At 31.4% G+C, this 26,047-nt stretch overlaps 2 protein-coding genes across 2 annotated transcripts; one reads left to right on the top strand and one right to left on the bottom strand.

Annotated features, from left to right (window-relative positions):
• The first annotated feature begins 5,027 nt into the window (after positions 1–5,027).
• LOC148303327 (synaptic vesicle 2-related protein-like) lies at positions 5,028–13,644 on the top strand. The gene is made up of 13 exons (XM_088270117.1): positions 5,028–5,208; positions 5,397–5,556; positions 6,254–6,350; positions 6,995–7,119; positions 7,579–7,642; positions 8,077–8,202; positions 8,937–9,008; positions 9,640–9,779; positions 10,427–10,584; positions 11,018–11,129; positions 11,227–11,311; positions 12,194–12,283; positions 12,388–13,644. Exons 1-13 carry the CDS (start codon positions 5,079–5,081, stop codon positions 12,532–12,534), a joined length of 1,506 nt encoding a protein of 501 aa, XP_088126243.1. The 5' UTR covers positions 5,028–5,078; the 3' UTR covers positions 12,535–13,644.
• A 2,593-nt stretch (positions 13,645–16,237) lies between these two features.
• On the bottom strand, positions 16,238–24,658 carry LOC148303326 (lysine-specific demethylase 5D-like). The gene has a single exon (XM_088270127.1). The coding sequence runs from the start codon at positions 24,313–24,315 to the stop codon at positions 21,928–21,930; it is 2,388 nt and encodes a 795-aa protein (XP_088126253.1). The 5' UTR covers positions 24,316–24,658; the 3' UTR covers positions 16,238–21,927.
• Between the last annotated feature and the right edge of the window lie 1,389 nt (positions 24,659–26,047).

Below are 26,047 nucleotides of genomic sequence, written 5' to 3'. Positions count from 1 at the left end.
GTTGTCGTCGATGGGATTTGTAAAAAAACAATTGTAATATATCTCATCGCTAGTGTTGAGGTAAAATGATACAAGTAATTTAATTATTTTAATCAAACACTGATTTGAGTCTACTTAAATGTTTATTTTATTTTTAAAACATAAATTCTGTGACAATTGCTTCTTCTTGTTAGGGCATTTTCAAACTAATGTCCTACATTAGTTTGAAAATGCCCTAACAATGCGAAATAATTGTCACGGAATTTATGTTTTAAAAATAAATACTTCAGTAGACTCAAATCAGTGTTTGATTTAAATACTAAAAGTATAAACTTGGAGTTATACAAAATTAACGCAAAGTCAATAAATAATGAAAAAAGTGCTTTTAAGAAAAAAACGTGGTGTATACAGTGGTCACGTGATCAGTTGATTCGGTTTAAGTGATCACTTTATACATCGTATAACATTATTATACTTTCTAACTGTTGAACATTATTTGATTAGATTTGATATTACTATGACGAACAAAACATTTTCAACATTGTCGAATGTGTATTTAATTATATTAAGGAATTCAAATTTAATTATATTTCTTCAGCTTTTTCTAACCCTTATCAGCACCCAACAGTGCATAGGGCACTGCATAGTATTGAAGCAAAGTTATCTTGATCGTTACTTACATGAAGGCAAGGTGATCACTCCTGCTCTTCAGGGATAATTCCAGGGTAATGTTATATAAATATTAGAGTACAAAATCACTGATATGTATTTTCACACCCCCCCTTTGGGAATCAATCCCGGGACCTCCAGCGCGTTAGCTAAACATGCTAACCATTACACCACGGAGGTAGACGTATATACATATAAATAAATTATTACAAGATAGTCAGGTATTTAATTTAATTTGATTTAATTGACATTTACAGACAAAGGGTAACTCAAAAAAGCATGAATTGATATTTTCACGAAAATGTCAATAACATCCAGATAAACAACATTTTTTAAATATTCACGGAAGATGTATACCGATGTCGCTAAGTACTTACCTGTTATCGAGTGCGATGTCCCCTATAGTCTGGGCGACCCATTAAAAATAGATCAATAATCATTGGATAGGGAGGCACGGGCTATGTGGAGAAGTGGTGCAGCCTGCAATGGCCTACTTCCCGCAACCCCTCGGTAGGGTACTTACGCGATTAAGGTACCTCAGTCGCCCCAGAAAAACAGCTCTGGAAATGTTTTATCAAGCACAAATACCTACGCAGGTCTTATACAGGGGTGGATCGTTTGATAAACACAGTAAGCACGTGCTTAGGAGATAAAATAACATTTAAACACCGAACTTTCCGAATTGGTAGAATTCTTCTTCTTTAGCCTTCTGTTCTCCACTCATGGATTGCATCTTCCGTTTAATTTTTTCCGCCTGTCGCTGCATCCAATTTCTAAACCTCACAGCGGCTATGTCGTCGGACCATCTTTATTGAGGTCTTCTCGTTTATTCTACCAAGGTCTCCATCTCAAAATTTTTATGGTCCACCTTTCGACTTGCAACCACTTGTGGTGTTCTGACTTGCAACATGTCCCGCCCATTGCCACTTGAGTCTTGCTACGCTATCCATGATATCCGCTATTCTGGTTCTGTTACTAATTTCATATTTTATCTCTTAGACTTAAACCAAGCATAGACCTTTCCATGAATCGCTGGGAGTAGAAAATGAACATAAAAAATACTACTTCTTTGCAAACAAGCTTAGCTTCTTCGTTTATCTCCTCATACGATCACGTCGACAATGATATCTCAGTATGACAATGATACGTACCCAATGGACAATAGATTGACACAGTATTATCTTGAGTGAAAATCATTTGAAGGAAAGGTGATCAGTCCAGCGCTTTAGGTACAATCCAAAGTAAAATTATATCAGCAGTCGACCAAAAAATCACTTTTATTTATTTTGAACCTCTTTGAATCGTAAATACAATTAATATAAGTAAATTGTGTTCTCATTTTCATTGTTTATTAAATTGAATGAATTATAATTTAAATATTAAAAGCATAGTCAAATAGACATTAATAGTATTTCTTTCAAAACGTTTAAGAATGAAGTCGCAAGAAGTTTAAATTAAAAGATTCGGCCTTTGAATGCGGAATTTTATCATTGACTTGATCATTTCAGTTTTGAATTTTAGCATTGACTTAACGTTTCATTTTTATACTTATTATATAGTTATACTTATTTTATATAGTTTTACTTATGTATACGACAGTTTTCAGATTATTTTAAAGTGGAAACCTTTAATAGGAATTTTCTTTTTCTTTTTCTTTTTATATTTTATGATTTTGTAAATTGTATTCTGTTCGTTTTTCAATAAATTAATCAATAATAAATCCAACTTTTTATTTCGCACAATTTCAGTATCATAGTACCCAGAAAATGTAATGGTGGCCGTAGCATCAGCAACAATTTCTAACGAAATATAGTAGGGGAGAGTGCCCATGAGTGGGACAGAGGATGAATGGGACAATCGTCCTCTAGCCCAAACTATTGTAACAAAAAAAAAAAAAATACCCAACATTAACGTTACGATATTAGACAGATTAATCCTCAAACCACAGTTCTCGACTGACAGTGAAGCGAGTAAGACGTGTTACAATTTTTTTGGGTCAAAAAGTAAATTATATACTTTAATTTGATTTTGTTTGCACATATAAGTTATGATAAGTGCTCCAATTGATACATACAATTATTTAAGTCGGTTCTCTCCGTATATTATAAAGCAAGTTTCATCAAATTTACTTTAGTATAAATGTATCGATTTATCTATTTTTCTAAAAATCACGCATTTCCTTGAATGGGACGCGTCTAGTGATCATGAATGGGACGGTCCCACTCAAAGGGAAAATTGTCCCATTCATGACGAATACTTTTTATTTACGTTAAAAATCGTTTTTACTCGTTTGTATTACACGTATTGTAAACATTATATTGTTTTTAGGTTATAATGCCAAGAACACGCGTAACCAACGTTCAAATTGAAGCTGCTGTAGAAGAGGTTTTAAATAAAAAGCAAAATATTTCGTCGGTTGCAAAGACATATGCAAAAGGAAAATCTTCACTTTATAGACATGTTAAACAAGTAAAGGCTGATATTTCTAGTGGTTAGATATTTTTACATACACCTAGCATAGGAATAACAGAGCCTATCAGCGGAAGCTAAACTGGCAGGGCACAACGTAGTCCTGATTCTAACTCTAATGTTTGGAAGTGAAACATGGAGTTGGCAAAAGAAGGATAAAAGTAGACTGAATGCAGTCAAAATGCGATATCTCAGAAGAATGTGTGACAAAACGATCTATGATAGATGTTCGAATAGTGAAATAAGGAAGGAATGCAAAGCTGAGACAAGCATTATCGATGAAATTAAGAAAGGTGTGTTGAGATGGTTTAGACATTTAGAACGAATGAGTGAGGAAAGGACGGTAAAATAAATTTATGAGGCGAATGAAAAACATGGCACGATCAGGAATGCCAAATACTTAAAAGTAGTCAGGTTAGGAGTCGTAATAATCAGCGGGTATGTATGAGGAGATGCATGAACGTGGAAGAGGCGAAGAATGTTTGCAAAGACAGAGTGGTGTGGCGTTCTATTCTTTCTGCTTACCACTGCGGGGAAGCGGCGTGATAGTTCGTTAGTTTTTTTAGTTAATTTACTCTGAAGCAAGAAGAAATGCTTTCCACGTATTTAAATTCAGCTGGAAGAATATGTTCTACAGTACAGAAAAAAATTAGAAAAGGGAAATCAAGTATAATCTCTGACACTCCAGAAAAGGACAAGTTTTTGAAAATACAATTATTGAAGAATGGAAAAGGAAAACCTATAGATAGTCCAAAAAATAAGCCCAACGCTAAAAGAGTTTAAAAGAACTCATAGAAGATATTTCAATGAGTGATAACAGAGATATCAGTTCAGATAAATCAGTTGAAATAGAAGGTGTATCACTGACAAAAACAAAATTAAAGGAGGATAATAAGTGTCACATTTGTGAAGGAGAATACCAATTAAGTGTTATGCAATGGCTTAAACGTAAATTATGTGGCCCATGAAAATTGTGGAATATTAAGATATCTGAACTTTTTTTGCCAAAAATGTTGAGTAAAATTTCTTTTGCATGCGTCTACGTATTATATGAAAGTGCCTACCAATTATTTTTGTTTTAAAATATAATTTTTCCATCGATCTTGTATTTTAATTGATGTCCCATTCATGGTATACTGGTGTCCCACTCATGGGAGGGTGTTTATGAATGGGACATTTTAGGACATTATTTGAAATCGATTTTTCAGTCAGTTAAGTTAATTTTTTTAGAAAACAAAGTATGGCATATTTGTAGCTAAAAGATTGAATAAAGAGAAACCACGTTTACTTTTTATGATTTATTTTACAAAGAAAAACTAGAGAGGCAAAATCAAAAACGTCCCATCCATGGGCACTCTCCCCTATCGCAAAAAAAAATACGCTATTAACAACTGAATAGCCGTGGAAAAAAGCTTTGATTTCTTACAATAAAAAATAAAATAATAAAATATTTTATATTATAAAAACTTTTTTGTTTGTTAATACCAGCATACTTGCTGAGTTACGTGATTATCTAAAAAAATACTTTATACTGTTAAATACACAAGCTTGAGGCGTAGATATAAAATAAATAAATAAATATTCATGGACTTTTATGCGTCACATGTTTTGCGTCTTCTATTTTGGAATTGGGAAATTAAAAATACATATTCGATCTATTTTATATTATGGCAATACTATTTTGACATTTACTGTTATGAATGTTGTGACGTTTAAATTTCTCGAAGCATGACAGATTTCTTGGAGGGTCTTCGACCCAAGTTTTATATAATTTATAATATTATCAACCAAATTTATATTTGATTTATAAACCGTACGCAAAATAGTTTACCTTTTTTTTTTAATTGATGTTTGAGCCCTCAAATCGGTCTTAGAAATCGATTAAGTTTATCTAGAATCTGCTACTGTAGTTCGAACTAGTGTTATTTATACCGTTCTTTCACGTTGTAAGCAACATCAAAATGGGGCGTTCAAAAGGATATCAAGATCTGGACGAAAGTGGAGAGACCAGTCAGAAAGGAAGAGCTCCACCTCTGCCATTAGGGCCTGTGCAAGAAATAGAAATGGCTACTGTTTCTGTCGTCCCAGATGGTAATATATGTGTTATTTGAACTGTTCTTTGTTAAACTTCTTTGAACTAAACTAATTATTATCAGAGCTCTATTCCGGCAGAAATGTCTTCATAAATTACAGGAATCATATCTTTATTGTTCTGACACATAGTGACATCATTCATCATGTGTTTTTATTAATTAATTTATTTAATTAAATTTTTCCAGATACCTTTACTGTAACTCAAGCTGTCAATGCCCTGGGATTTGGATGGTTCCAAGTAAAACTTTCTCTTTGTACGGGACTATGTTGGATGGCCGACTCAATGGAAATGACTATCCTCAGCATCCTATCTCCCGCTCTACACTGTGAATGGAATGTTTCAAAGTAACCGACAGCATTTTCGTAAACATATAACATTAATCAGCATTTACTATAAATTTAAATCATGTAAACATTCAAATACACTAATAGTTTTCTACTTTTTTTAAGTAGGTCAGTCATTGAAATTCTAATAGATAATTTATAACAGTAATGATACATTATTTTTATGTACAACACCCCTAGTTTTAGACAGTGAAATCTTAAAAATCATATATTTCATTGTAGAGAAATATTTTTAGTATTTATAGTATTTACTTTTTAAATAGTAATTTTTACTTTTTTTACAAAATGTTAGTAATGTTAGTATACAACTACTCACTAAGACTTTAGTCTACCTATTACGAGACGTACCCGTCTCTTCGTCAGGACAATCACTACACCAGTATGCAAAAAATACTACACGTCGCTTCCATAGCACTTTTCGCACATATACAACTACATAAAAAATATCACATGCGTTTTTGGTCGACCCGAGGACCATGCACTAAAGGCCGAGGTCTAACATGCACTAAGGATGTTCATCATAATATGTCAGGGTTATATAGGTTGAAAGGAGTGGACGGGGACTAAAGTGGTGGTGACAAATCTTGCTTAACAATGTTGTCAAATCAAATAGTGGGACCATAAGAAAAAAATATTTGGTTGCTATTTAATAAAATTTTAAAAATACCATTTCTTTAAATTGTTTTCTTGTTTTTAGATACCAACAAGCTCTTACTACAACTGTAGTATTTTTGGGCATGATGCTGAGTTCCACATTTTGGGGGAATCTTAGCGACAGATATGGAAGAAAAACGGTAACATTTTTATTTTTTTTAATTTAATTTTTAATAAAATTATTTTTCCCCTTAATCTAAACATCAAAATATGTCCCAAAGGGAGATTCAATATACTTTTATCTACTTATATATTCACAAAACATAAATATATTAACACTCCCCGTGAATATCATACTGTACACATACTGGCATTCAGATTTTTTCAAATAAATCATAAAATGCATTTACCATACTATAATAGTTTTCAAAATATATCAATACGTGTGTATCAATACCTTGTGATATTTTTCTGTTATCAAAATAACCACCACTATATGCAGATCTTTGTGAAACAAATATTTCTGGTTTCACTTAGTACGGGAATAATCGCCTTGCCCTGATCATGTTAACACCACAATGATCCGATGAGGTGCTCTATGGATTATCTGATTGGAAGTAGGGGGCAAAAAATTGATTTATTACTTGTTACACATTCAAATTTAACAATAGGTACTTTTTTATCTATGTCAATATCTTAATGTCTCAGAACGCAGTAAGATGTCCGCAGGGAATGTCTAGATAAGTGTCCTATTTGAATCATTACATCTTAATTAATGAAAGGGGTTTGTTTTACCACTCTCATTTATATTTTTATACATGGTATATATTTTCATGTTTATCAGGCTCTCTCTATGTGCGGTGTTTTACTATTTTACTATGGACTGCTGAGTGCCATTGCCCCCAACTTCCTCTGGTTACTATTCCTAAGGGGATTAGTAGGATTTGCTATTGGCTGTGTTCCTCAGTCGTAAGTATTGTATTTTGCAACAAATTGCCATGCTTTTGGGTTCATATATTTATATCACTCACTATTTTTATGTAGTATGCATTTTTACAGAATTAAATCATTTCAATTTTAGAATAAATATTGCCTGTCAGATAAAAATTTCATGCATGTAATAGTATGTTTTCAGTTTTTGTTTTTTTTTTAAAATATTTCTATCATCTTTGCGTTTTAAAAACCAGTTTGTTTGAATTTTGAATTACATGACCTGGTCATAAGTTTGCCATAAGTGTTTTTTGGTTGCTTTTTTATTCTTGAATTAATATAGTAATTTTGTTGATTTATGTAATCATTTTTGCTTTACAGTTTTTATTTCCAAGTGTTTTATTTTTAATAGATTTAAATCTGCATGTATTTTGAGTTTTCATAGATTTCCTGTATTTGTGTTTTTCATCGCTCCACCTCATTGTGTTTGTTTTGTAGTGTTACACTTTATGCAGAATTCCTGCCAACTAAACAACGTGCAAAATGTGTTGTTTTACTCGATGTAAGTATTATCAATTACTTTCAGATAATGAATACATTTGTATCAAAAAAAATTCTCAGCACTCAGTAACCTTTCCAGTGTAGAAGTTGATATAACATTTGGCCATCATCTGGATTGTTATCTAACTAGGACAACGTTGGAATTATTATATTTTTAACTATTTTTTAATCTCAAGTAATGACTAATGACTCCTTTCCATCATGTCAAAAACCACATCAATCAAATTTATTATTGAATGCACTAATGCATACTGATAAGGTCTGCATGTTTTATTACATCAAATATATATCTGTGTGTGTATGTAGATTACTGTACAAAAATATGTGGTATATTCTACAAACTGATTCCTATGCATCATTTATGTCAAATAGATCACTGACTACCGATGTGTATGTTTATATATTTTTTTATATAAAAAATGCTTTTCATTGTAGTGTTTCTGGGCTTTGGGAGCGTGTCTGGAAGTCGCTCTTGCCCTTGCAGTCATGCCAACATTGGGAATTCACTGGTTGCTCGCTTTGTCAACCATTCCACTGGTGCTGTTTGCAATGATATGTCCTGTAAGTTTTTTTTCCATAATATAACTATCGAAATCCAATGCATAAGAATTATTAAGTAATAATTTTCTATATTGCTTGCTGAAGACATTTAATACATAAAAAAATCCCAATTAAAAAACTTCCTCAATTGGGCACGTTTAAGTTCAAAGCTTTTTAAATGTCAATATTTTTTATGGAGGGGTATAAATATCGCATGATCTCATTCCTTTGACCACATCACTTATCTTAATAAATATGTAAACAAATATAACATCTTTCATTTGAAAAGAGTGATGGAGTTCCTTTTCAGATATAAATATAACATCATGGTCCAATTAAACTCACGCTACAAAACTCTGAGATCTTAGAGAATTGCTCCACCCCGGAAGCAAGCCGAGCACATATTTTAAATGCTTTAAATTCCAACCCGTTCACATACAGAATCAATAACAAAACATTTTATTTTTTTCAACCCATTACAAAATGCCTCAACAACTAAAACGATAGTAGTTGAATATAGAGTGCATAAAGTGTAAAGCTTCTACATCAGGTGTAACGTTATTACAATTCAACCAGAAGGTTGCTAAGAAAGCAGCAATTTAATTACCTGCAGTTTCGTCTAAACTAAGATTTTATCAGTTTGTTTCTTTTAGTTATTAAATTAATTATAAGACAATTGGTATCATTATTATTGAAATCTGCTAAGAAATAAGGTAAATTTAAATGACTAAAAAATGATTAAATTTTGTTTTTAGTGGCTCCCTGAATCTGCCAGATACCATGTTGCCTGCGGTAAGCCTGACTTGGCATTAGCTACATTGGAACAGGTAAAGTTCAATTTCCCATAATATCAAAGGAGGTCTTTTAATCTATAGTCTATAACTAATGTCAATTAATAAAAGTAATAGTATGAGTATCTTCTAAGTTTTAATGAAATATCTTAAAGTACATAAATATAAATTTTATTTTGGCAAAAATAATGGTGAACAAAATTACATCGTCATAAAGAGATCCAGCCTATGACACTTTGTGATCCCTGTAAATACCCAGACATCCGTATTCTTCTTCATCTATGTTAAAATATCAGCATTCTAAATTTATTAATACAATATATATGTTTTAATAAATAAAAAAACTAAAAGCATTAACAAGAATCAAATTCAGCATGTAAATTAGTTTATAAAATCACATTCTCTCCCTAATGTCCTCAAAACAGTACGCCTGCCCTTCAATTGGCACTAAGGCTAGATGACATGAAACATCTTATGGTATTAAGTAATTTCTCTTTCTTGCTTTTGAAAAGAGCTCCAGAGATTTGAGCTGTGGGGGGCTATTATACTGTTAGTAAATGTATGTTAACAATTAGGTATGAAAATGGTTGTAAGTTGTAAACAATCCCTGAACATGATACTCATTAAGTAAAAATGTCATTTATTTTTTATGTTTAAATCATTTTAGGTTGCAAAAGATAATGGACGGCCAATGTTGACGGGAAGACTTGTGTGTGATGACACAGCCGCCTTAGGACAAAGAGGTCGCTTGAGACCTTTACTCTCACCCCCATTGAGAAATACATCGCTTTTGCTGTGGTTTATTTGGTAAACATTTTGTATTTAATGATTTTCTATAAAACTTGAATTATTAAATTTTATTTCTGCACTAAATGTGGCTGATTTTGTGGCTAAGAATTTTGCAACTTTATTTTTTTCTTCATTTGTTCGACAGCTTTTGTGTGTACTTTTTTATATTGTAGTCATACAGGAGAAAGTGACCAAGTGCATTTTGTACAAATAATAATAATAATAATAAAATTGGATAACTTATATAGCGCCATTTTCGTAAAAAAATACCTCAAGGGCGCTTCACGGTGAATGAATTGGGGAAAATATTATGGTGGAAATGATTTAGCAAACAAATGTGTTTTTAGTCTTTTTCTAAAGATCATCTCACTCTCACTATTTACAAAAACGTGATCATTGACTATTTGATACCTTACTAGCTTAATATTGCCCTGAAAAAATCTCAAAGTATCTTAAACTTGGAAGTATAATATATTGACTTGTTAAAAATGACTAATAGCATTGAGGTTTATTTTCTTGCCAAGCAAAAGTGACTTAAATGGCCCTCCTGAACATTTTACGTTTTGTTCGTTGGTCACTTTCTCCTGTACGACTACGATATGTGAAAATGTAAATAAATTTTATTTTGTACTTTAATGACGTAACCATCTTTATTATTTATGCAGGATGACTTGTGCCTTTTGCTATTACGGTTTGGTTTTAATGACAACGGAGCTATTTGAAACATCGATAGATCACGACGGTGACTGTGCGGCAGACTGTAGGCCATTGCAAACCACAGATTATATGGATCTCTTATGGACAACCCTTGCAGAATTTCCTGGTACGTATTCGGATAGAATCAACCTCTTAATTGAGTGAATGGTATAATTCAATCGGACAGGACAAGAAACTGGGTATTTAATACATTCTTGTGGAAATTAAAAAAAATTACAATTTATTTTTGTCATTTAGTAAAAAAGTGAATAACATTTTTTAGGAAAAAATTGCAAATTCTATTGACCTACCCTTTTCAAAATGAAGATGGCGTTTTCCCTAATTTCATATTTATCAAAATAATTACAATATTTCCGTAATTCAGACCATATTTTATATAATCATAAATTAAAGATTGACAAATCTATTTTGGGAAACCACAAAATTAATAATCATTTTTATGTATTGAAAACTATAGATGTGTCTATTTTTTGTAAATTTGTATGTTTGTACTAAAAAAATTACATGAAATAATTATAGGCAACAAAACTCTTTTTTAGGAATTTTCGCTACAATCTATGTCATTGAAAGATTCGGAAGGAAGAAAACAATGGCATTTCAATTTATCATCTTTGCAGTGTGCATAAGTTTTCTTATAATCTCAACACATAAGTAAGTCAAAATTCAACGTTACATTCACCATTATGGCGTATTTTGTTCTTAAAACGTAGCACATCATTTTTATTTATGTATTTTAATATTTTTACAGCCGAACCTTCCTCACATGTATATTATTCCTAGCAAGAGGAATCATTGCTGGATTATTTCAAGCTGCGTATGTTTATACACCAGAGGTAAATATATGTATTTTTTTTTTAAAAAAGGGAGATATTTTATCCTTTTCATAAATGGAGAAGACTATCAAAAGATGACAAAATCTTTATATATGTTTTGTTTTTAATTCAAAACTGCAATATGAGTCGATTATAGATAGCGCCACAGTTAGAAATAAGAGACGAAAGTTGTCTCTAAATAAAGTCTACCTGCTAACTTTCTTCACTTTTTGTTCAGCTCAGTGTCATTGTATTTCTCGTATATAAAAGTAATAATCTTGTATCTCATGTAAAATTATGTTTAAATATTTATAAATAATAATCCTATTAACATAGTCACATCTAACAATAATTATTTTGACTCTACTGCTCTGATGAGAGTCAGAATATACCCATCTACTTTTTACAACCTTTTGTATCATGGACATAGTTGTATTGTACAAATTATTCCCTTTAGTGCAAATATTCTACGGCATTAAAAATAAAAACTTGTATCGAAGACACAAAAAAATAGGGTTGCTCTTACCAGCAGAAATTAGATATGAATTTTAGCAATAATGGCGATAATCTATAAACTAACTAACTAACTAACCATCACGCCGCTTCCCCGCAGGGGTAGGCAAAGAGAATAGAGCGCCACACCACTCTGTCCTTGCAAACATTCTTCGCCTCTTCCACGTTCATGCATCTCCTCATACATACCCGCCGATTGTTACGACTCCTAACCTGACCACTTTCAAGTATTTGGCATACCTGATCGTGCCATGTTTTTCTCGGTCTTCCTCTGCTTTTTTTCCCGCTAACATTCGCCTCATAAATTTGTTTTACCGTTCTTTCCTCACTCATTCATTCTACATGTCCAAACCATCTATAATCTATAATATTTCCTAAAATGTTAAACAGGTTTATCCGACACCTTTACGAGCAACTGCTGTGGGAGCATGTAGTGCTGTTGCTAGATTAGGCGCCATGATAACTCCGTATGTTGCTCAGGTAAATATAAGTTTATTTTCTGACAAGCTCCTGATTTTAAATTGTATTTTAACATTTTTTATGGATAACACTATCGCCATTATTAAAATTATTTTACTTTGCAGGTTTTACTTAAGTCATCGATTAGCCTTGCAACTGAAGTATATGCCGTGGCAGCACTCCTTGCCGCTGTTGCATCACTCGCTTTACCATTTGAAACAAAAGGTCAAGAAATGAGAGATTCCATCACTCGATCACCTTCTAGTACTTAAAATTCAGTATTCATATACAGTCTGTCAAAAGAGGAGAAATCAGAACTACGACTAATTTTTACAATGGCACCACTAAATTGTGTTATTTTGTGTCATCGAAATTGAAAATTGGTTGTTTTCACTCTGAAAAATATCGGATTAAACATACAAATGTAAAAATATTTGTAAGATTCTCATTGTTTTATAAAAATGTGAAACATCAATAGTTTCGTTTATCATTTTTACTTTCAAAATTCACTCATTGAAATGCAGCATTTTATCAAGTTGAGGTTTTTGTACCCTTAAATATAAAGTTTCATCCTTTATACCTCCCTTATATCTTTACAGATTTTTACAAGAATAATACCGATTGTCTTGTGATTGCCAAAAAATTATTGAAAACCTATTACATATGGAGTTGTTTGAGTGTAGCATCTATTTTATTCATGCGTGGTTGGTTCGTGTTGTTATTTAAAATTCCTGAAATTAAAGTTACATCAGGGCCCTTAGTTTTTTTATTCTCTTTTTTGACAGCCTGTATACGTATTTTTAACTTGTTACTCCTACTCGTTACTTTGAAAGCCAAACAATTTATTAATTTATTTTTAACTTAAGAATATTTTTAATCCTTGACTTAATTTATTATTATTATTTAACATATACGTAAGTAAATTTGTGTTCTTAACCTGGTTTTGTATAATGCTTGTAGTGCTTCGCCAATTCTAATATTTTTCACTTTTGGATAAATATTAATACTTGGACAGTATTATATCATAAATTTAGAATAGTTTTCACTTCTTGTCTTTCAAATTGTCTCTAATCTAAAATCTGCTTTTTTGATTATTTGTCAAAGCACAAAACTTCTCCAAAAGAAAAGTGCTTGTAACAACTAGCGGGTCAGGCGTCGTGGCGTAATTGGGTAGACAATGGACTACGAAACTGACATCGCGGGTTCGATCCCCGCCAATTGCAATATGAATTCAAGAAAGATTTATTTCAATTGCTCTGGATGTTTGTGATGTATTTTTCACATTGGCCTTCCCTATCCTTACTTTCCTACCTGCAGACAAGCATCTAAAGTAAACGCTTTAAAGTCCTTTTTTTTAAATAAATAAAAAATAAAATAAAAAACTACAAAGATATGCACCCTGCAATATGCCTCGCTGTGATTCCTAGCGTGTTCACTGTCAGATCTGATCAGAATGCATCGCTATCGACATAACGCGAACCGTTGCACACTCCAAGCGTTGCGTCTGTATGCTGATATTATATGTTCATATATACATTTATTGTCCGCCTCCGTGGTGTAATGGTCAGTGTATTGAGCTACCGTGCTGGAGGTCCCGGGTTCGATTCCCAGAAGGGAGTGAAAATAAATATTAGTGATTTTACACTGTAATATTTATTTCATATTACCCTGGACTGGTTCCTGAAGCGCAAGAGTGATCACCTTGCCTTCATGTAAGTAATGATTAAGATAACACTGCGTCAATTCGATGCAGTGCCCTATGCACCATTGGGTGCGGATAAGGGTTATAAGTAAATAAGTAATACATTTATATTTTTTAATAATATATAAATTCTAATGGTTGTAGTAAAGCCGTTTACTTTTTGAGATTATAAAAAATATACACTCTGGCCTGGCTATGCGTAAAAAAAATATAAAAAGCTAGGGTTATTTATTCTGTTTAAAATGTAGTGAGATTTAAAAAAAATAAAATAATCTTATGTTCATTCATTGATTCTATTTGATTTATTTTAGCTCTTAATAATAAACCCCATTGATCATCTCTTTTACTTACTTGGTTTCTACATATTATATTTTTTATTATAGTGACAATTTTAAATTTCCTTTTAAGCTTTTATCATTCAAAGGTTGTGAAATTTTGCATTTAACGAGAATATAATATTTAAATTTAAGTTTCAATGCATTTATAGTAAAGTGCGCATATGTAACTGCGATGCTTTTTAATATATTTGTATGTATATGTTCCTCACAAAAGCATTATAATTATTAAGCTAATTTACAATATAAATGTATTTGCACATGGAGTTTAATATATTTATTTTTCTTATTTATAATTACTTTATTTTAATATGTTCACTAACAATTACTTTCTTAAAAATTCATTCATCCATAACTAGTATTATAATACTACATAAAAAATATATGCTTGAAAGAAATATAGTATACCAGACATCGCACTCTCTGCATATTTTGAAATTATGAAACTTTCTTAAATAAACTATTTTACTCACAATAATTTATTCATGTTTTGATTTCATTCCTCAATATCTATCATTGATTTAGTAAGATTTTTTATTTTATATGTACTTGATTTATTCAATAACAGGGTTAATATATTGATTTTCATTAATTGATTCGGCAGTCACTTTTTGGTAAGATCTATCCATTTTTAATCTTAGTCTTACTTAGTAATTAGTACTATTTAGAAATAGTGGTATTTACTAAGTAAAACTTATGACTAAACCATATCCGCTCACTAAGTGGAGCATATGGAGTCCACAAACTGTCTCCAGGCTTTTCTGTCGGCTGCCAGCTCCTTTGCATCCCGAAGTCAGACCTGCGTCCCGAAGTTTTGAAGAGAACTGCCAACGAATTGTCAGCAGTGGTTGTCCTAGGCAGCGCGAACCTGATGCCTTGTAAAAGAGGCAAGCTTGATTGAGGCTGCGGAGTACATGGCCAAGCCAACTGAATCGCCTTTTCTTGACGACAGTTGTGACTAAGATTTGCCGAGTCCTGCGCCTTATCTCTTCATTCCTCACAAAGTCAAACCACCGCACGCCTAAAATTCTCCACAGACACCTATTCTTAAAGCTCAGTACAAGGCTGCTCTGGGTCCTTGTAAGGTGCCGTGTTTCACAGCCGTATAAGAGAACAGGACCAATGCAGACATTGTATAGGCACCATTTGGTCTTCACCGAATATAAATCCAATCTCCAGACAGCCTTCATACTGTTAAATGCGGACTGTGCGAGTCCTAAACGCAGGATCCGCAAAAAAAAAAGTTAAAGTTATAGTAAAAATGTATTCATATACATTTTTTTTAAAGAAATAAAGAATTCATTCTTTTCAACATAGTCCTAAAGCTTAGTACATATAAATTCCTTTTACCATTTAATTTACCAAGTAATAAGCAACAAGTCTTAAAACTATGTTTCTGGAGACCATATTCAAGTTACTAGTGGGAGAAGAGAAAGGTAGGCACAATTTTTTTTTAAAGTTATTTTATTCATAAATATTACAACTTAAAAGTGATGCAGATATTTTCACACATACTATCTATGATTTATAAAATAAAATAAAAAATCAAATCACAAATATTGCTGTATCTTATACTCTTAATCGATCATTGATCATTTTTTAAAATAAAATCAAAATACAAAAACATAAATAAAAGTAAAATAAAATTTGAACCACGAAAAATTAAATAAAATCTTGGAGTAACAAATCATAAGTGTAGTTTTAAATTTTTTTTCACTGTCTACATTTTCACTGGCACGGATAAATATAAATATGTTTATTGTATAAAAGCCACAAAAAATTATTCAATGGTATACACAATTTAAACTACATAATGGCAATGTAGAGTACAATCTAAAATTGACAAATAATTAACATTAGAAAATATTTTTGTTTTTATTTGATAACTTTATTGAGACATAAGACTAGTAAAATAATGTAGATAATAAAAAAAATTAATTTTCAAAATTGCAAAAACATATTCAATTTATGCAGTGTATCCCAAATTAAAAATAAAACCAGCATGAAATAAAAATCACATTAATTAACTGATATATAATACAGTTTTATTTTGAACTGCAGTTTTCTTAATATTATTACTTAAACTAAGCTAAATGCTTAGAGCTGTGCTTTTGTGCTACAAATTACAATGTTTAATATTTGGAAATCAGTGAAAATCAATATAATATATACATATACATACATATTTGAAATAACAAAGATTTATTATATTTCTACATCACAAAAGAGTTAAATTAATTAATTTTATATTTTAACTCTTTAAAGCCTAAGAAAAATGTATTTTCATTGTCGTTCACTTTGGATGAGAAAGCACTATTCTATCAATGAGGTGCTTCCGTACCTGTTGTCTATTAGTTGTGTTTAAGTATAAAATAACTATGAATAGAAAATGTTCATTAATAAATAATAACTGTTTGAATTTGTGAGATATATTCATTTTAAAGATGAGAAGTTGTTTAAATAGAAAAGTATTATAATAATCTTAAAGATTAAAAATATTTCAAATCAGTAATTTGAAATTAATATCACATTTAAATTTATACAAATTCTTAAAATACAATGACACACTAGTAGTTACCTTTTTTATTTACACTGAGAATAACCTAACTTAAAACTTTTCACAAACTCTTATACTTTTTACTTGGTGGTATATTCGTGTGAACATCATTAATCTTTAATTTTAAAAAATGTTACAATTACATATATCCACATATATTGATTTGTATTACTTGAAAAGTTCAATTACAAAATATATTCAAACAAAATAATATCTTAATGCAGGGACCACCTAGAAATTCTTTTGGGAAAACAAAGGTCGGGGGATTTGATTTTAAACTACATATTTCTTTACTTTAAAATAAAGATAAATTGTATTGAACCTTACTTACATTTTTGTTGGCATTGAGGTGGAATAAAATATTTGCAAAAATTGTGTGGATAAAGAAGTTTTTTAGACTTTTTTGGAATAAGTTTTATTCCATGAAAAAAACTAAGTAACAAAGTATTTTATAACCTATAACTTCCAGTTCAGGTATCTTATCCAATTGAATACCTTAAATGCTTCTAAAAATAAAATATAACTTAAAACAGGGGTGGCTAAACCGTGGGGCATGTGCTAAATGTAGGGCGTGAGTTGATTACAAAAAGTACATTACATCCGTGCGCTCGCTTATTTTTTTTTAAATGGGCTTCATAACTGAACCCATCCTAAAATTTTCAGCACCAATGTGATCCCAGTTCAATTAGTAAAGCCTTCAAACAAGTTTAACTAGGTGTCTGAACTGAAACTCGGAATGAAACTTGTGAGATGTTACTTTAGGCAGGTAGATTAGTGCTCCAATAAACATGTGGCTTTTGAAATGGTCTAAATTAATCCATGCAATTGCACGGTTGAGTTATTATTTTTCCTCCCTTGAGCAGATCCTACCCCTATTTTACAAACATAAAGGTAAAAAATTGTACTTGAGTTGTATGGCGCATCTCAACTCGTCTGTGGAAAAATTGGTATGGTTAAGGTTCGCCACCACTGACTTAAGATATTGAAAAGAATCGCATAATTTTTGCTTTACCGGTTTATATTCTTCAACATCTTTTTATATTAACTTATTTTAAATCTGTAAGCCACCTTGAATCGTAGTCTCAACTTTTTTTCTTTCTTATAATTTTAAAAGTGGGGCATTTGTCGATTGTGCAATCGCGACTCCTTAGGTTCTTTGAATACGTAAATGGAATTCAATGGAGCAATTTGTAGTACAAGTAGAGGGTAAAAGATCCCATGAACGGTTACCGTCAAATTGGTCTACGTTTGTCCAATTGGAATATTTTCACCACTTGGACAGACCCAACTACAAACCTTACATGGACCAATGCATTAAAAATACTGCCTGCAGAGAAAGTTGAAGATTGATTGCAAGAAGGGCTCCGAACAACTCTACCACAACCAATCTTTTTGACTTGGGAGTCTCTGAGTTGAAAAAAAAATTAATGTTTTAATCTTAATGGATACTTATTTTTAATATCGCTGTTTACCATCATGTGCATTCAATGTAATATTATATGCTGTTTTGACCGATCAAATATTAGGTTGATGCATAAGTAACTTCGTATTTTTTCATGAAAACAAAAAAGATTTTTTTCGCATATACTTTACTATTTTAGTTAATTACATATTTTCAATTATTTTAAATTACTTTCTTCCATCTTTCTGTCAACTTTTTAATGCCATTTGAATATAAACTTTTGTGTTTCGATGCAAATAACGTTTCTAGTGCTGATTTCACCTCCTCCATTGTTTTAATTTTTTTTCCATTTAATCATTTTGTAAAGATTTATTTCTGATTTATTTGCACATTTTTTGCTACCATTTTTGGCTTAGTTGCATAGATGTCAGTGAAACCACCCGTTGAGTCATAAATTGAAATTAAACAACATGAAAGTACATGCAAATACTTCTCTGGCATTCGGTTTGTTAATGCGCAGTTAACTTTTCATCAACTACAATAAGTGATTATGTTACTAAATGAAAATGATAAAAAATAAAGGTATTTAGTCTTATAATATTGTAGGTATGACTGATATAGAATGAAATACTAATAATATGTATTGTATTACAAGCCAAAGTCGAAGGTGAATGCAGCATGGAAAGAAGGGATGTATCCTGGATTAAAAACTCGGGCAAGTGGTTCTACTATATCACTTAATAGCTGTTTAGAGCTGCTGCAGGCAAAATAAAAATAGCCAACTTTAAATATGCAGCGGCACAATGTGAATATAGAATTTTTACAAATTATATATGTGAAAAAATATTAAAAATAATAATAAAAAAAAATATTTATGATATGAACATATTATTTAATAATCATTCACAAATCTAAGAAGTCAGATAATTATACTTGTATATCTCTATAGATATGGTTCTGGAAATAAATATAATATAATCACATGTAAATTAATCTACAGTATCAATTTGGTGTAAGAACAACAAAATGTATAAACATGTATACATTTTGCTATTATGATAATTTCTTATGTACCATCAATTATTTGTAATTAAGATTGTGAATTGGTAAGGGGATTGTTATTTTTATTTCAATAAGATGGCATTCAAAAATCTTAAGTTACTAATTATAATTTTAAATAATTTTTAACATTAAATACAAAATTTTAATAAATGTTGAGATCTTTTACATCATATTTACAAGTTTATTAATGAGGTAGCTGTAACTTGAAATTACATTTATAAAATACTAATGGATTTTTAATTTGAGATTATACAACCAAAAAAATGCTGGTTAAAAAAACTTTTTAAGAAGAAATTAAATTATTTTATTAGTTCGTACCAATGAATGTAAATAATATAACCTCAGAAGAAATTATGCAAAACATCATTTTCAGAGTTTCACCATGACATTTGTAGAAAACCATAACACAACTATTTATACTTCACGTTATGTCATAAAATAATATCTATATTTATATGACAAGAAATCAAAGGATTTAAAATTTTAAGAGACTGTAATCTGAAAATAATCGCAAGAAAGTTAAGCCTTTATTAAAACACAGAATATCTCTTCTGTAATTTCACCAACAAGAAATCTAAAAATAAAACACCTAAGATATCTCAACCTGAATATATAAAAACAGCCTGTATCATTCCAAAGGCAGATACTCGAATGAATGAACCTTGAGTTGCAGCCACCAAATTTTATAAAGTGGACGTTGTGAATACTTCTCACTTTGACTACAGATCTGACAGTCTAGTCAATGTGACAAATAAGGTTGTATATTATATATAAAAGTCAGTTGCAGTACGTTGGAGTTGCGGTTCATGAATTGAGCCCGAACTCTACTAAAAAACTTGGGAATGTCTGAAAGTATAACTAGTCCATCAGGCAAAACAGTATAGAAATATCACTAAGATCATGCAATCAAAACATCAAGGGCATAGGCCTACTGGCAAATTTAAACTAGAAAACAAAACTAGTCACTCAAAAACCACCAGGTACCTCTGATACCCAAAAAATCGAATGTGTTGAAATTTTATACTTCTTTACACTTAAACATCGAAAATTGGCAGTTTACCATAAAAGTTTTCTGTTATTGTGATTAATAAAGTTGCTTGGAAATAGTTGCTACTGAGCCTCTACTCTAAGTATAATAAAGTTTATTATACAAAGGAATTATGTACATTATAACAATCAGTGGCTTTTAAAAAAAAAAAAATAATTTCAGAATTATGAACTGATAAAGAATATATAATTTATATCAATATAAATACGATGACTACCACAATGCTCATAATGATGAAGTTTTTACTTCACAGAAATCTGACGATTTCGCATTTAATCTTAGAGATGTATATCACTAGAACCAATTAAATTATGTTTGCTCTTACAAGATAAATTATATTTCTATCGATGATTCAACTTGATGTTTTAATTAGTTTTGTATTCATTTAAATAAATTGGTCAACTATCAAAATTTGCCATCATTAGAATCAAAATATGATTTGTTACATGTGCAATAGTGAAATGATCTTTGTCTTGTGAATGGTCTTTTTTGTTAAACAAAAAAATAACATTTTATGTAATTACATACTCAAAAGGTATTTTTGTTTATTTATTTATACATGCCCAAAGCAGTTTCACAGAAAATTAATATGAAATTATACATATAAGACACAAGCTTAATTACAAAAGTATAATAAAGAGAAATTAATGCCAGATAGCAGTTCTAGAAAATTCTTGTACAAATGCTTAAGGAGTTGGTATTGTAAGGCTTCACAAAACTTATACATAATGCAATAACCTCTGCTATTAGTACAACTTAATTTTATTACTCTAATTTTAAAAATAATTCATTCTACTATAGTTTTAGAAGAGCGCCCATCCCATCAATTGATATTATGATACTGCTCTTCAAAAGCTGGAGCAGCGTTAGTTATTCTTTAATAGGAATAATACAATCAGTAATACTAAAAACAGTGTTTTATTATCTTACTTTAAATAATTCATAATTTTTTTTTGCCCAATTTATTAAACAAATCAAGGAGTTCACTACTTTTTCAATCATTTACTACAAATTCAATCTGTTTATTGTTACTTATAAGAAAACCATTTGTAATTAAATAAAGACTTTTAAGAAAAAGATACATTATATACCTACAAATGTATATTGTAAAAAAGATTTAGAAAAAAATTGTAAGGAATTACAGAAAATCTTTGTTGATTGAAAATAATAGTTTAGAATGGTGTGTATGTATTTACTGAACAAAGTGTACATTTTAATCCAGATGTAAAAAAATATATTTATACTCCAGTAGCTGCTATAAAATCACAAATTCGGTCTTATATGCATAAATATTTATTATAGAAACATAACTAAAAATACAATACAAAAATTGTACCAATTTGTAACATGTTTATACTTAAATGGATAATTTATTTCATGTCTCTAATTCCTACACAAAAAATAAATGAGGAACTGTACAATATGTACATTTGTAGTCTATAAAAATGCCCACTTAAAATTGAAGTAATTATTAAGTATTATGGAAAATTCAAAACAAATTAATACTGTTGAAACAGGAATTTGTACTAAAGGTGATGTTAAACCGAGTTAAGTAAAAATTAATCGTCATCCAGCTCGATGATAACAGTGGCGTAACTAGTCACTTTACAATGTTCATCTAATAGTTTTTTATACAATTTACATTTTGGTATATGTAGATCCTCGGCCTCTTCTATCAAGTCCTTTAATTTATCGGTACGGCCTCGGCAAGATGGTGAAGAGAGAAGAGTTTTAACTTCTGTCATCCAATTATCGAAGCATTGAACTCTTTGCTTGAGGGTATTTAACATAACGTCGAGTTCTGTAATTTCATACCTATAGTGCAGAACCAAACTCTCCGAGTCACATTTACACAATCCTACAGCATGCTCTAAGCACACCATGTTGGGACAATTCTCACACGCTAGGGCAGACATAAAACATGTTGTTTTACATACGTAACACACACGTTCGTCATCGGCCATCTGTTCGAAAGCCTTGCGACCAAACTGTTTCACTCCTTTTACTCTCAGCGACGCTCGATGCAGTTTTTCATTCTCAACCATCGCGGCTAATTCCTTATAAGTAGGTATCACTTCCGCTAAATCTAATTTATCCGCTTCCAATGCCATGCGACAAATCAACTCATCGTGTGAAAATACGCATAGTCTTTTTAAATGTTTATAATGTAAAACGCATTCGCGACCGATAGGCAACCAATCTGGAGGTGCGAAATTTACAGCTTCTGCAAAGTTATATCCTTGATTAAAGCCTGTATGATACGACCTGGGAAATGTAATAATAAACTCTCCAGCATGCTGATCTGTTCGAAAAATAGGAACTCCGGCGTCCATGAGGATATTAGGATTCATGATAGTAACGAGTTGATGTAATAGATCAGGTTGACTTTTGAACAGTTCGGGCGTAACAGACTTCATGGTCTTCTCCAAGATATCCGCACTGGCACCGGGTACTCCGTACCAAGTCTTGGGTTCTCCCCAATGCAGGAAGTTGATGGAATAACTCCAATGGTCTTCATTATGCCAGCAGAAAGCGGAGAAGCACATCCCCACGTACATCCAAGGAACTGTCATACCTGAGATATCTATGTTTATAAACCTCAGTACGGAGCCATTTAAAACGGGTAAATTATTCAAGTTCCATCCGGACTCTACATATTCCTGATCTCCTGGAAACAGATTGATGGACGACTTAGTAGGGAATCCAGAACCATGGTCCATAGAATGAAGATCCGCACCATATTCCACTACCACATCAGAATCTGTGCTGGAAACAATTTTCCAAAATTCTCTTTCCGCTAGGGTAGTAGGTACGGAATGACTATCCATGTTAAAATAATTCTTCTTAAATGTGTCAGCCATTTCACCAAACTCTTGTAGCGTGTACTCTCTTTCTGCTTGGGCAAATCCAAATGCTTCATCGGGCTTTTGTAGTTCTTCAGCTATACAGCTTAAACACCTCCAATCGCCATCCGGTACATTTTTAAGGGGCGGCTTCAGACAAAAGGTGTGGTAAGTATCTGAGCATCCATTGCAAACCAGTAACTCATTATCTTTATTATCTTTTTTACATATAACGCAATGATATATCGCTAATGGGTCAATTTCTATTTTAGGTCTCTTTCGAAATTTTCCATGTGTTTCATCGTTGAGTATGGAAGGAATGACATTACAACCGGGCATCTTGGGTCCAGCTCCGTAACACTGTAATCTCTTTAACTCTCTGTTGCATTTTTCATCGGTGTTGTACTCTTCTGACTCATCTTTTGTACTCTTTGTAGGACTAGAATCATAGGCATCTGCGTCAATTACCACCGCGTCAATAGTCACAGGATTTGGTTTATCTGGTTCTTCTTTTTTCAAAATGTTATCTTTCGAATCGTTAGAAATCTTGGATCCTTTTTTTTCTTCAGACCAAAACTCATAAAAAGGCAACAATATGTGTTCATAAGTATGTTTTAAAAAGGTTAATGATTGCGGATTAATAGTGAATCCTAATGAAGTTGCCACTTTCTTCCATTTATATTGCGAACACTGTTCAAATCCGCCTTCCAGCTTCACATTATGATACAAACAAAACAAATCTATCTTCCTGCCTTCAAAGGAAGGAATTTTCAGTGGATGACCTTGCATCTCCCAGAATCTGTTAATTTTGTCAAGGAAATTTAATTTCAGCCTAGTCACACCCTCCATTTCGTTTAATTTTTGAATTCTCGGAGTAAATTTAAGTCTATCCACATCGAGCGAGAATGGTGGACACCAGCGTTTAGGGGGCCTTATTTTGCATATGCCTGTTTTCTCCGCAATAGGCCGAATTTTATTGATGTATCCAAGGGGGTCGGAAAATTCTTCAGCCGTGGGCTCGAAAACTGGCGCTTCAGGTGGTGGAAGGAAATCAAACCCATTTCGACTATTGTAAATAGTTCTCTCTATAGATTTTAGATCCATTTTTATATTTTAAAGTAATTTTATTAGAGCGAACACATCACTACACCGCAGCTGATCGCGAACACACATTTACCACTTTTAAAAGCACTGATCCAGGGCTGCAAAACAAACGAAAAGTATACGTGATTTCCTGCGAAGTAAAAATGGCAGCTAAAAATGTCCGAAAACTTGCGACGATAGACTTATCATTGCCACCAGTAGCAAAAAACAATAATGATTTACTTAAGTAACAATATTCAACGGTGAAGTTTATCAGAACCTCATGTCAATTTTTTAACTTGATCACTTCGCAAAATTGTTTGTTTTTTTAGTACATCACATTACACCACAACGCGGCCATCTTGAAATCAATTTACAAACATCTAAGGAGCCAGGAGCTCTCAAACTTTTATTATTGAAAATATTTCGATGACGATATCCAAAAAATCGATGACGAATTCCAAAACAAATGATTATTTTTTCTACACAGAAAATCAGGGTAACATTAAATACCATTGTAAATTCGAATAATTTGAGAAATAATGATAACTAATTTGAATCAATAAATTAAAACAATTCCGATTTGGAAACATCCTTTAAAAAATACCTTTTAAAAAACCGAATCCATAAAAAGTGGTGACAGTAAATAAAAACAGTATGTTTATGTGTTTTCTTACATTGTCTACTCAAAATATTTTAACCTATTGTACTTAATGAGATAACAAGATTTTTTAAAGTAAATTTCATTCCGGTATTATTCAATGTGACCCAGTCGTTTTAAGACCACGAAAAGGTTGATGGAATAAGGGAAAAATATTTTATGTTTAATTTATTCCGCATTCAGTATTTTTGTAGAGGTTCTTCCATTCGGAAATCCCAGCTGAAAACATGAATGAAAAAAGCTCGGATACTAAGTACATTATACTTGCCCGCGCCCATAGCCCTTCTGGGGCACATGTCATTTTCCGAAATCAGAATATTTTTAATCAGGGGAAAAAAAATAGCGCGTGAGTGGTACGAAGTTTTAATATAAGTTTGATACATTTGGAATACCCGAATCGAATCATGTTTCCTCCCTTATTTTATGAATTACGTTTTAATTATTTTATGCAGTCATTATTTTTTTTTAACTAACTCTAACATCATTATTAAATCAGGTTAGGAACCGAAGAAAAAAATATTAAAATTTTATAAGCCAATTGAACCTATCTATGAGGCCATCATATTTTTCATACCACAAGAGATATCAGTCTGAGTATATGTTTAATCTTTAACTATTTATTGGACTGATATTTTTAGTGCATAAGAGTAAAAGGGTATTTTTTTAAATGGTCAATAAAACCGATAATTTTATAATTGATATTTAAAAAAAAATTTAAGTACAAATCAAATCATAAAAATCCCTTTATAGATTATGTTGAATACGATATTTATCTCTAAAATTTCTAAATGAATTTGATGTGTCCAAAGGGGCAAGCTACGACGGATATTCCCAGAATCACCTAATCTCCTAGTGACTGAATTCTAGCTACGGCTTATAAAAGACCGCTTGTCCCTACATAGACTTTGAAGGTTTTATAGCCTATTGCTAAATGATATTGGGTTTACTCTTCATGATCAAGTTACCATAATTTCATCTAAATCTTGAGCGATTATTTTTAGACAAAAACACTCACTATCTCGTTTGAGATGTGCGTTTACGCAATTTTATAATTCTAATGATATAATTTAGTTTTACGATTTTCAGTCTATA

The sequence above is a fragment of the Brachycentrus maculatus genome, unplaced genomic scaffold (assembly GCF_059751285.1).
Source record: "Brachycentrus maculatus isolate JH-2025_06_01 unplaced genomic scaffold, ASM5975128v1 h1tg000372l, whole genome shotgun sequence".
In the NCBI taxonomy this organism is placed as follows: Eukaryota; Metazoa; Arthropoda; class Insecta; order Trichoptera; family Brachycentridae; genus Brachycentrus; species Brachycentrus maculatus.
This window is presented reverse-complemented; position numbering and strand designations above follow the sequence as displayed.